At 27.1% G+C, this 13,803-nt stretch overlaps 1 protein-coding gene across 1 annotated transcript; it reads left to right on the forward strand.

Moving 5' to 3' along the window:
• The first annotated feature begins 4,505 nt into the window (after positions 1-4,505).
• On the forward strand, positions 4,506-13,621 carry LOC100165090 (ATP-binding cassette sub-family D member 3). The gene is made up of 14 exons (XM_008188012.3): positions 4,506-4,641; positions 4,734-4,972; positions 5,078-5,234; positions 5,329-5,368; positions 8,097-8,363; positions 8,435-8,461; positions 8,531-8,601; positions 8,661-8,841; positions 8,908-9,120; positions 10,121-10,190; positions 10,269-10,363; positions 11,088-11,596; positions 11,736-12,051; positions 13,229-13,621. Exons 3-14 carry the CDS (start codon positions 5,107-5,109, stop codon positions 13,304-13,306), a joined length of 1,995 nt encoding a protein of 664 aa, XP_008186234.1. The 5' UTR covers positions 4,506-4,641; positions 4,734-4,972; positions 5,078-5,106; the 3' UTR covers positions 13,307-13,621.
• The last annotated feature ends 182 nt before the right edge of the window (positions 13,622-13,803 follow it).

Raw genomic sequence — 13,803 nt, forward strand, 5'->3', positions numbered from 1 at the left:
TATGTAGATTGTAGATGGTAGATATAAATAATATACTCGTATTATGCTATATTTGACAGTTTTATAATATAAAATATAATAACAAATATAACAATGATAATAATATATTCGACCGACTGTATGGAAATGTTTCGCAAGGTTGTCGTCCGGCACTAATGGTTAATGGTTATAGAACGCCATCGGATGGCGTCTGGGGCTGATGGACACAAAGTTCGTACGTGGCTGGTCTTTATATAGGTAGGTACTGAAAAGAGAACCGGCACGATCATATTGACAATAATATATTATGTAAAACTGATAAACGGTTTACTGATGTTGAACCAACAAGATATTCTTATAAAATTGTCAAATCTATTCTGGAGCTGCAGAAAAAGGACACCGGCGTGTGAGACGACCAGCTGTAGAACACTGCAAAATATTGGAACTTCGATTGCTGTTCTAAGGGGGACTCTGGGCAGCATTTTGGCGTGCTGCAGCATGTCACCCCCCAGAGATTGACGAGCAGCTGGACCGCTACCACAGTCTCAGGACGTAATATAGGGTGACCAATGACCGTACTATCCGTTCAAAACGGAATTATTCATCTTTAAAGTCTCGCGTGCCCATGGGTTAGGTCTCGTTATATCAATTTGTAATACCAAAGTGAATATTTATAACTTATAAGCAACAGTTTTCGTCGAACGAGTGTCGAGTGCTATATTAGGTGAATCACCAAAAATGTGATTTTTTGAGCGAGTATTTATCCCACTGGTTGGACATCGTGAATGAATTGAAAGAATACAAACAACAAAATAAAATCACATAAAACGTGGGGGGCATTATTGCCGTGGCGACGACCATCACGATTTGGGTGCCTGACGTATCGCCACCGTCATTATAATTATATTGTTTGCTCGTCGTAATAATGTGCCAACCGCGGTAACAGTGACAAACATGCGTTCGGATGACGTGTATACAAATCAGGGACTGGAACCGTACCGAAATTGACCGGTTTTGGACCGAAATCTTTTGAAAATCTTGGGACCGAAACCGGACGGAACCCTTAAATACATTTTTTTAGGAGCCGAAATCGAAACCGAAACCTATATTTTGATGTAGAAGTTTTTACGGTTTTTTCGGTTTTTTTCGGTTCCAAAATCCAATAGACATTTTATCTATGGTGTAAGTAGGTAATAAACTAATAACTAATTATTAGTAATAATAAATAATTATAGGATTGTAGACCTATAAAAGTGTATCAATGCTAAGAAATAAGAATATTATTATGTGTACAAGTACAACAAAATTGTCATAAAAGAAATACCAAAAATCAAAATTCTAATTTGCATGTAATCGATATCAATATTATTATTGAATCGCAATTCACAATAGCCGATGTAGAATTTCTGAAAATAATAGCAATTTGGACGTTTATACCTATAAGTGATTCAGAATTCAGAGTAAGTTGTCATATAAATTATAAATTATAATTGTTACTTTACTAATATGCTTGCATTGATAATAAATACCTAAACCTAATGCGGGTATCGTTAACTCTTTATACTATGCTCTGTACCATAGTATAAGAAATAAGAAATATGATCAACGCGAACCGTGTTTTCGTCCTAGTTCGCGCTTGTGCATCATCGCCTTGTGTTTTTGTGCATACTGCATTGCATAAGATTAAATGTATACTCATGACGTCGCCTAGTGTTTATTGTTGGTTGCCTATATAAATTATACATTGCCCCTTAAGAAAATATGCGCAGTCTTATCATTGAGCAATGAGCATACTTTTTATTCCTTATACTATGCTCTGTACGACAATTCTACTGTACCTACTACTGAACTGTTCTTCCATCTTCATCAGCGCGGTATATATTGTTTAAATTTATATTTTTATATATAAGTTATAAATTATTATATCAAACTGAAACATGGGTCGTCCAAGTGTGTTAAAAATGTATTCTTATTTTTTTTTTTAATAATAATTTTTTATTTATTTTAATTTATTATTTTATAATAACTCATTTTTTTATAATATTACCTAAATTCTGAAATAGTTACACCTAATTACAAATACCTAACACTAAAAAGAGGTTATTAATATTATGTTCTTTTTTTATATTATAGTACTTACTTAATTGATAAAAAAAAGTCAAATAATAAGGGTTGAAACCGGTATTAACCGAAACCGAAACCGAAATTTGATATTTTTAAAAACCGAAACCAGAACCAAAACCGAAATTTGGGGTTTTTGAGAACCCAAACCGATAAAATCATAAAGGTTCCAGTCTCTGATTCAAATATAACACATTTACACATCCATTACAACTACTATACAGCAGAGCGGTACCCACTTGTCCACCTTTTTTTTTTATATATTGCACATCTACACTTAAACTGATCTTCTGATACAAAATACATGTCAATAAAATTACACCTTCATGTATATTATTTTGTATTTATTCAATACATCAACAATTCTTTTATCGGTTATTTCATTACCTACCTACGTCATGTTTCACTGTAATTTTACAAATATAGTTTTCATAATTAATATTTTACATTTTGATACCTATTAGGTAGGTCGAATGAGGTTGAGTGGTTTAACTTAAGTGTTTATAAAATCATCAGTTTATATGTCAATTGTAGGAAACTCTTACAACTTGTTATTATTACTTAGTACTTACAATTGTATTTATAATAAAATTATGCCTAATAAGTAAGTAATATAATATAAATTATTTCACAATTATTAAAACAATATTTAAATTTTAGTTGAATAAATACTAAATAGGTATAGGTACTTTGTGAAATTAGAAACCAGAGTTGAATGTTTATCATAACTCATAAGGAATATCAGATATTCAATATCTACATGGTTTCCCTTGAAATCTGTACAATTTGGTAGGGTATTTTTGGCATAAAGAAAATAGTAAAATTCTACATTTCCACAAATGAGGCTAAATGTTATTTGTTGAGCGTAAATTTTCTATGTTACGCACTTGTGGGACGGAGACAACAAATGTGTGGCGACCTCTTAATGAACTTATTAGTTATTTATAATATTTTCAATTATAGGTACCCCTATTTTTTTTAGGAACAATTTATACAAACTTATTTTTTTTTAATGAGAATAATCACCATTTTTGTTGTAAATAATTTATTGAGTAGATGACGTTTTTGTGATGTATCCAAATCAAAGATCAAACGAGTAGATTTTTAGTACCTAGTTATTTTTTCGTGCATTAACAGGATGTCAGGGGACGATTTGTTTTCTCTCTCTGAGTTCTGACTCACCTGCATATTTGATGTTCACATTTTCACAATAATAATTATAAATTATAATCATACACATTTCTTATATTAGAGTGAAATGATCTCTTATAGAATGTAAACTGTAAAGGTAAGATTAGGTATTATCTTGGGCATATCATAGGATTTTTATTAAATTTTTATTTTAGAGAGAGTTATAAGTATTTTATTATGTACAAACAATTTACAATATATTTTAAAATACTCATAACTCATTTAAAATTTAAAATATAAAAAATGCCTATAAGATTCCCTATATAATAATCTTACATTTCGATTTGATAAGAGATAATTTCACTCTAATCTTAGAAATTATTGTAATTATAATCATTATTGTGAACATATACAATTTACTATGTTGCGCGTGGGCCAAAGAGAGAAAACATATATAGTGCTCTGACATCCTTGGTTAGGTTTGGACTTTTGGGGCCACATATATTTAAAATTTATAGTCAAATAGACAATAGTCATCAACATTTAAAGTTTTGTAAAAATTGTAAGAGTACCTACAGGCCATAAATTATAATAAATACTATAGATCCAACATTACTGTTTTATATTTTTGTAAGACTAGGTATTTTTAAGAACCATACTATATCCTTACTATTCTTAGTAGGTATATTATACTTATTAATAACTCAGAAATTACTCGTTAGAATACTTATTAAGAAAAAAAAATTAAAATCTGCAGAAAACTTAGAAATAATAGCAATCCAAGATGTTTAGCCTAAAAATAGAGATTAAATTTTAATCATTAAAGAGTGCTTAAAACTAGGTATGTATATACCTAGTTTAAAAAATGTGTTATGTTTATGGTTAGGATAAACATAAAGGTCGTCTGCTGAAAATATTTCAGGGAGGGCAAACAAAACATATCAATACATGGTCTAAAATTTTAATATTTTATATAATTTAATATAGGTACATTTTAATAAAAAATTTAGTATCGAACTAAAACAGTGAGAAGGCAGGGCCACCTGTAGACGACCGTGTGTGTGGGATTGCTTTGCCCCTGACTGTTTCATGCCGGTCGTTCGTTATCTCCTATCAGTCAGTCGAATAAAAACATAAACATACCTACCAATAATAGTTGTTATTACCACGGACTAAGATAGAATCTTTCTATTAATAATTATAATTATTATTAACATGATAAAAATTTAATATTTTACAGATTTTTTTTTATCACGGCGAGTAAAGGAGATAAGCGACATTTAAACGGTAAATTATTTTTGTATTTTTTTTTCTGTTTTCTGCTTCGTGCCTTTGTTGTCGGTAGTTCCGAGTACCTCTACCACCTACCTATTAGGCAGTAGCGTAGTACGAGTTTTTATCAATGTATAGGTTTGTGAATGTTGTAGTTGTTTTTTACGTTAACATTTTTCAATTTTTAGTAGTGGTGGAACCTGACAAACTTGTATTGCATTCATTTTCAGTTTTCACGATTGGACAAAACGCTACAGCTGAAATAATGCAGACCGTTAGTCTTTGACTCCGAACTCGTTAGAGTTATGGGTCACCACCACCACTGTTACCATAGTGTAATTTCATATTAGCCACACAACAATCTCCAATCTCCCTCGTCCGTAATAAATTATTATTATTATTATTATTATTATTATTATTTTTGCGTATTACGTATGGACGTTCAGTATGCAGTGAGTACCAACCACAGGTAGTTTTCTTGTAGTTTAAATTTTAGTTGACTTTTTTAAATTAATTTAATTACCAAACAATAATATTTTTAAATTTTTAAATTTTTCATGACGTTATATCCAAGAATATACTAATAGCTCGTTTGTGTGAATCATGGCTCCAGTTTTGAGCAAATACGTGTCTCAAAAAAATGCAATAATCGGAAGTGCCGTTGCCGGAGTGCCTTTGTTGATTTTTCTGTTAAAGAAATATGCTCTCCAGAGCAAGAAGCCGGTTAAGAGGTACATATCTTAGTTTCTAATATAATTTGTTTAACATCAATGTACATATTATACCTATGTATTTGGTAACTACATTTTTTAAATGTTTTAATAGGAGAGCTCCAGAGAATGACATAAAGTACCTCATAGTTGATGTAAGTTCAATTATTATTTATAATAACAATTAAAGTACCTATAAATTGCAATAGTTTGCAATTTAAACATACATAATATTATCGACTGCTAGAAGTTAGAACTACTTGGATTATTCTTAAACTTAGTTAAATAATTTATAATAGGCCCCTACATTACAAAAAAAAAATTATTTATTCCTTAATATTATTTTTATTATTACTTTTTGTACTACCTAAATATACATACGTTTAGAATAATACATAATATAATAATATAATTTATAAAATAAATACAATTCTGAATAAAATAATGAAATATTCAAAATGTTTTAAACCATATAATATACCTAGTTAAAAATAAGTTAATTCATTTCCTATAACTGTTTTTTTAACTCACTTAATTCATTCAAAATCTATAGGATTAACATAACCTTTCTTAGAAATTTGCATTCCTAGTAATAGACTAGTAGTAATAACACTTTAGCAGTATCAAGTTATAAATATTTGTTGAAGTGTTGTTTCAAATGTTAATTTATTCACGTTTCATTGAATTTACAAATATATTGAATTCATTAGCAAAGAATACATTGAGGTCATTGTATGGCATTTAAATTTTTAAGTTTAGATGGAGCGGTGCATCAGACATTTTGTGGGGTAACCCTTGCTACTACTCCTCTTATCATAAATGTAAAATAATAATTATTAACAAAGAACTATTATTCAAATTCAATATTCTTAGTGAAACATTCTACTTCAGATTATCTAATCAAAAAAATAAGTTACCATTTATAAATTAAAATTTAACATGGTTTTATAAATAAATATTAGGATGAAGAAAATAAGAGCAATCTAAAATTGCATTGGGTTACTTTAAATGGACATGATAATAAACATTAACTATTGAATTATACATTCTGTATAGATATTTTAAGAAAAATATCTTGCTTTAGAATTTTAAACTATAAATATAGGTAGCTTTTAAAATAAATACCCCAACAATTTAGAATGAATAGTAATTTAAACTACTTATAAATACCTTTTAAAAGCCTTCATTCAGTATTCTTAGTAATATCTTGAATTTTTATTTTGATATTATGTCAACATTTTTAGCAAAATTATATGCTAAATAATAATTAACAGTATGAATGGGAGCCTCATTTGAAAAATAGAAGTTTGTATCTCTTTAAGTAGTACATAAAATCTCAAGAATTTGAAAATATGGTTTTTAAGTACATTGTTAAATTCCAAAAATAAAATTTTGAATAACTGCATTAATGAAGAAAAATTAAGTGACTCAGGGGAGAGCATGATGCGAAATCATCCGTATATTATATATATTTTATTTTATTTAAGTAAAACAAACTCAATTTGCTACTGTTCTATATTAATATTAATATTGAAATACCAATTAGGTAGATACTCAATAACCAATATCTTATGGATTAAGGATATATACTTAGTCGTTAAATTAAAATTAAGAATAAAGGAAACATTAGACAATTAGTTAAATTATTATTAAATGTATTATTCCCAATTAATACCCTCATTAATTCCATTCATGATATCTGTTGTTTTCATAATAATAGGATGATAGATACTACTCACTAGACAGGTGTGTGAGCCACTGCGTATCCAGAATTTTTTTTTGGTAGGGGATATAATACATTTTTGACAAATTTTATCTGAAAAAAATGTATTAATGATAACATGGTTATCATTTAACAATTTTCGGGGGCTTACCCATCCCTGGATACGCCACTGTGTGTGAGCCTTAATATTGTTGCAATATCAACTTATTTTGTCTAGGTAATGCTTTTATTCTCATCTTCTAAAATGATCCTTGGGTGGAAACTCCCAATAACAATGTTTAAGCTCTGACCATATTTTAGTGTAGGGGGAGCATTATATATGTAAATAATATGCTTAAACTTCATACCATATAAAACAAAATATTTTGTATTAAATTTAATATTGTAGTTTGTTTAGTTTTTTTTTAGTGAATATTTTTTTTATCAACAGTTATTTGTTGGAAACTGAGATGTCAATACTTATTTTATTTTACACTTTTTAGGTTCTGTTTTTATTTATCCTAATGAAATAATTTAGTTAATTTAATAATATCATAATATAATATAGCTATTTATTTATTGAAGAATCATTAAGATAATATTAAAAGATTATGTATTTTGGTATAATTATATCTATTGAATAAATGACAATCAACATTTGTGTAACAGGCTTAACCTGTTTTAAAATGTATTATTTCAAAATATATGAAATGTAGATCCTTACCCATATTTTGAAATCTGTAACTACCTACTAACCTTGGATTATTTAAGTTATCCATATGGGTTTTAAGAAATATTTTTTCCACCAAGTACTTATTTATTATTCATAAAAAAAACATGTTATTAATATTTTTTTATTTTAATTAAATGTATATAATAAATAACTAATATTTATTTTATACTGATCCTGTGTACTTTGTTACCCGTTGAAAGAGCCATCTCTATAGGATTCAAATTTTAGATTTTTTTGTTTAGCTTTCAACAATAAGTTATTACAGCTCGACAATTAGAACCCTTACTTTGTTTCAATGGTTTAATGTGTCATTTTATGTAAGGATTATTTGTGTTAAAAAAAAATAATAATAATGTGTATACTGTATTTAATTTTAAAAATATTTTAAATAATAGACAAACAGGATTTCATACATATAATTCCTCTAAAAATATTATTACTTGCGCAGAAATCAGCAGAAACAAAGAATGCAAATCGAGCACACGTCAATGGCCGCTTTCTTAAACAACTCTTTCATATTTTGAAAATCATTATTCCTGGCTTTACATCTCCAGAATTTGGGTTCCTCATACTTGTTGCTGCATCACTAATAGCCAGATCTTATAGTGATATATGGATGATACAGACGGGAACGGTTGTTGAAACAGCAATTATAAGTATGGATACAACATTATTTAAAAAACAACTGTTATACTTTTTTGCCGGAATGCCAGTTGTAAGTAGACTTTTTTTCTAAAACTGTTAAAGTGAATTCATAATAGTATTTAATAATTGGTTATTTTGCAGATTTCTTTAGTCAATAATGTGTTAAAGGTAAATATAAATATATATGAACCGACTAACGGTCTGAGAATATAATATTCATAATTTTACAATTTACAGTGGAGTATTGGCGAATTGAAGCTTAGACTTCGAACTAGGTTGTCACTTCACCTATATGATGAATATTTAAGGTAGTTTTATACAAACATTTTACAAAAAAAAAACAAAATGTTATGTTTATCATTTTTAGAGGATATACTTACTACAAGATAAATAATTTGGACAACCGTATATCAAATCCTGATCAGTTATTAACAGCTGATGTTGATAAGTTCTGCGATATGTTCACTGATTTATATTCCAATGTCTGTAAACCATTTCTAGACATTGTAATATATGTTTACAAATTAACATCTACATTAGGATTTCAAGTAATGACTAAAAATATGCCCAAAAATTAATTTAAAAATGTATATAGCAAACATTTTTTTTTTCAGACACCTTCTGTAATGCTGGGTTACTTGATGGTATCTGGTTTTATTCTAACTTACCTCCGTAGACCTACTGGTAAAATGACTGTAATAGAACAAAAATTAGAAGGTGAATACCGATATATTAACTCCAGGTTAATCACAAATTCTGAAGAAATAGCCTTTTACAATGGAAATAACAGGGAAAAACTTACTATGTTAGCCTCATTTAATAAATTAGTAAGTACTACGCTTAGTCTGTAAGTTTATATTTTTTTACAACTTTTTATTTCAGTATTTCATTCTTCTAATCATAATTACTTATAAAGTTATTTTTAATTTTATTCCTATTTAAATACCATGTGAATCCTTTATCATGAACCACTCATTATTTCAAAAACTCTGTTTTGAAAAAAAAAACTGTGCATGGTTTCTAGTTGTTAAAAAACAACATTTTTAGAATATATATATTTATGTTGATATGTTTTATAATTTTGTAAATTTTTACTTTATTGAATGACAACATCAAGTTTTAAATTCATATTCCAAAGCAGAATATTTTTCTAAGTTTTTAATTTAGGGAGAGTACTTTACCAAAGAAGTGGACCAACATTTTGCGGGGAAACCGCGTAGCACTCCACTCCGCTCATCTAAACTTTAAATTCTTCTAACTCATAAGCTACACATTCTAAATTTGATTTTTATGTATCGAATTACTCAGAAAAATATTCTGCTTTTGAAGATGAAACTAAAACTATGAAATCAATCCAAAAAGTAAAAAACTTTAAATAAAAGTTGTCGTGTAACAACTTGAAACCATGTAAAAAAAATATTTTCAAAAATATTAATACTTTTTTAAAATAATGAGGAACTTACATTAAATGAATCACCCGGTACATATTATTTAAAGTTCATAATTAAGGTATGTGTTGTAAAATTAGTTGTTTTGTAAATAATTTTTGCTGAGAGATTTTTCTTTAACAATGTTTAATGCTTTATTTGATGTATCTATATTTTATATTATACATACAAGGTTACAAGATTGAATCCTAAGTATATATTATTATTGTATTAAAGATTTGATTTTAATAGTATTAAAATAAAGTCCTCTGTAACTTTAATTTTTAATATTATATTTTTAATTATAGTAGGATAAATGTGAATGTATGAATTGTAAATTGTAATTTAAGAAATTAAAAAAAAAATTTTATTAATAATAATATTTTAAAAATATTTTTAGACAAATCACTTAAGAAAATTCCTTGAATTCAAAGTGTCCATGGGTTTTCTTGATAATATTATTGGAAAATGTAAGTTAAAATTATTTATGATATAATAAATTCTAAAATTATTATTGAATACATTTTGAAATGTTTGATATTTTCTAGATATTGCCACAGTTGTAGGATTTTATGCTGTTAGTATACCTTTTATGAATCGTAATTCATCTTTATCCAATCTTTCACAAAATGAACGTTTTCGAGTAAGTACAGTTTTAACATTTTAAAATATAATACTGATATACAACAATAAAAGAAATACAAGAGAACCTCAACTTTCTGAACCTCCGTTATACAAACCCTCTATTATCCGAACAAATATCAAATAGGAATTATTATTATTATTATTACTGTGAAAACTTTAATGTATACATATTACGGAAATACTTACATAATATTATATGATATATTGATATTTATAATATATTATTATTAATATTGAATTATTATATACATTAATTCATTACAAATAACTACATGTCTACATTATTACGTATCCAAACGCTTTGTTATCTAAAAATCAATAAGCGATGTTTGTACACATAATCATGTGGACATGTAGTTATGTATAATAAATGAATGTATGTAATAATTCAATATTAATAATAATTGATAATAAATATAAATATATCCTATAATACTATGTATGTATTATTGTAATATAAGAGTTTAATATAAGAGTTTTCCCAGGACCAGTAATAATATTAATTTCTAGTACTCAACTTTCACGATTCCAAACGAGGTCTTAATTAGTTTGGATAATCAAAATTCTACTGTTTAAACAATTGATTTAAAAAATGAATATCTATGCTACTCTAAAAAATCACATTGTTTTCTATTTTATTCAAATCATAACTATTTTTAAATCATTTTTAAAAAGGAAGTCACTTCTCTATTTACTATTAATATCCAATATTTTAATTACAGAATTACTATACAATGGGTCGTATGTTGGTAAAATTAGCTGAAGCTATTGGCCGCTTAGTGTTGGCTGGCCGCGATATGACACGTTTAGCTGGATTCACTGCCAGAGTTACTGAAATCATGACTGTACTCAATGATCTTAATAAAGGGCATTATGTACGGACTATGTTGACTGATAATAATACGCTGAAAGAAAAGAAACTTGTACCAAACTCTGGTCGTATTATTACTAAAGACAATATCATTAAGTTTGATAAAGTACCTCTTGTGACACCAAATGGTGATATACTAGTAGAGGAATTATCATTTGAAGTTACATCAGGCATGAATGTGCTAGTATGTGGGCCAAATGGTTGTGGAAAATCGTCATTATTCAGAATACTTGGTGAATTATGGCCACTTTTTGGTGGAACCTTAACAAAACCTCCAAAGGGCAAACTTTTTTATATTCCTCAGAAACCATATATGACATTAGGTACACTAAGGGATCAAGTTACATATCCACACACTAAGTACGTGTAAATTAAATGCTTTTATTGAATATTATAGACTATAGTATCATTAATCATTATACTGTTATAGATGTGTCAGTATCGATCATAATTTGTAATATTGATTTTATAACAAATCTTATTCTATTTCTTTCTTAAGGGAGGAAATGCAGCGTCGTAGAAAAACTGATGTAGACATTGCTAATCATTTAGAACGTGTACAACTATCATATTTATTGCAAAGAGATCAAGGTTGGGATACTGTCGCGGACTGGATGGATGTTTTGTCTGGTGGAGAAAAACAACGTATTGCCATGGCTAGATTGTTCTATCATCAACCACAATTCGCAATATTAGATGAATGTACAAGTGCAGTTAGTGTTGATGTTGAAGGTTCTATGTATCAATATTGTCGTGATGTTGGTATTTCACTTTTCACGGTTAGCCATCGAAAATCTTTATGGAAACATCACGATGTAAGTATTAATATCAGAATTTTTTTAACACCGCATTACATACTTTAGAATATTAAGTCAATATAATATTAATTTGTGCATTACCCAAATTCTGAATTAGTATTGTGGTGGTGTGTACAACTAAGAGATACTTATATATTTTTATAGTATAAATACCAATGTAAATTAACCAGTAACATAGCCAAATAATAAAAATAAATCAACCAAAGATTAAAATAGTATAGGTTATTTTTTTTTTTTACCAACGTGTTTCACTTACAAAATATAATCTTCAATATAATTGTTCCCTTTTATTTATTTGTTTACATAATGTGTAAATAGTATTAGTTTTAATACTTTAATTATAATTAATTTACACTAGACACATTAATAAAACAATTTAAAACATAAGAATTAAATTTTTCTATCTGCCTATGAATAATAATTGTTGAGATGCTCAATGATTATTACAGTAAAGTATCAATAACTTGAATTTTACGAGCATAAAAATAGACTCGCCTTATATATTTTTCAAGTTATATATCGCGACAAATATTGCATTGAGTGTATAAGAATTTCAAGGGATGAACATTTAAGTTATTGAGACTTATGTAATAACTAATAACAAAAATATTGTTATTTATTATTAAACAATAAAATTTCATTTTTAAGAATAATTTAAATAATTTGCTTTTTAGATGTTTTTCTTCTGCACACGTGTGCAGATTCAATAAAATTAATTATGTACTGAATATAATAATTAATAATATACTGTAAAACCTCTCCTTATAACAGAATTGCTCGGTACCAACTGATTTTTCCATATATACGTTATAGGGAGATATAGCCTATTAGGTTATACGGGACTTGTTATTTATGTAATGAGATTTTTGTCTTTTAACTGGATTACTGGATTCTATGGTTTTTTTTTTTTTAAGTAATATTTTACCCATTTACTCTTTTAATTTCTTGATTTAATAAAAAATAAATGTACATTACAATTTAAAAAATTATACAAATTTAATATGTTGTTCACTAATTTAACTATTTATTCTTCTTTGCCCTATAATAATATAATGGTATGCTTTGTATAATATGTATTATGTAATATGTATTTAAAATTTAAAAACTTAGAGAAATATAATATAATATAGTTTTTTCCCCATTTAATGATAATCAAATATTCATTATGTTTCAGTATTATTTACAAATGGATGGAAGAGGATTATTCCAATTTAACAAAATTGATTCCGACACAGAGGAATTTGGTTCATGAGTCTCCGTAGTTTATGTTATAGTTTTTAAAATAATTATTTACATTTATTCTATTATATTATGTATAATATGTAATAATTTGGTTCAATCTTGCCTGATTCTTGAACTCGTGCCTATTTGTTATTGGTGTTAATAGATCAAATTTTTATTTATATTTTTATTATTTATAATAATTTTGTAATGTCAAGGTATTCTATAAAGTTTTTGTAATGCTGATTTGTTTTACCAGTCAATTAGACCAACAGATTGGTTTTAGATTTATTTATTGTATCGTACAAAATATATAATTTTTGTAATAAATTGTGTTATAACTAAATATTTTAATTTATTATGTACCATTCATTTTGTTAAGTACATGACTACAAATTATGAAAGAAAAAACTTTCCCCATTACTTTTTAAAGATAAAAAATGGCTTATCACTAAATCTATCATAAAATTGATCTGTGACCACATCATTTATCTTAGCTCTACAAGAAATTGCACAATATTTTGTTAT

This window comes from Acyrthosiphon pisum, chromosome A2 (assembly GCF_005508785.2).
Source record: "Acyrthosiphon pisum isolate AL4f chromosome A2, pea_aphid_22Mar2018_4r6ur, whole genome shotgun sequence".
Classification (NCBI taxonomy): Eukaryota; Metazoa; Arthropoda; class Insecta; order Hemiptera; family Aphididae; genus Acyrthosiphon; species Acyrthosiphon pisum.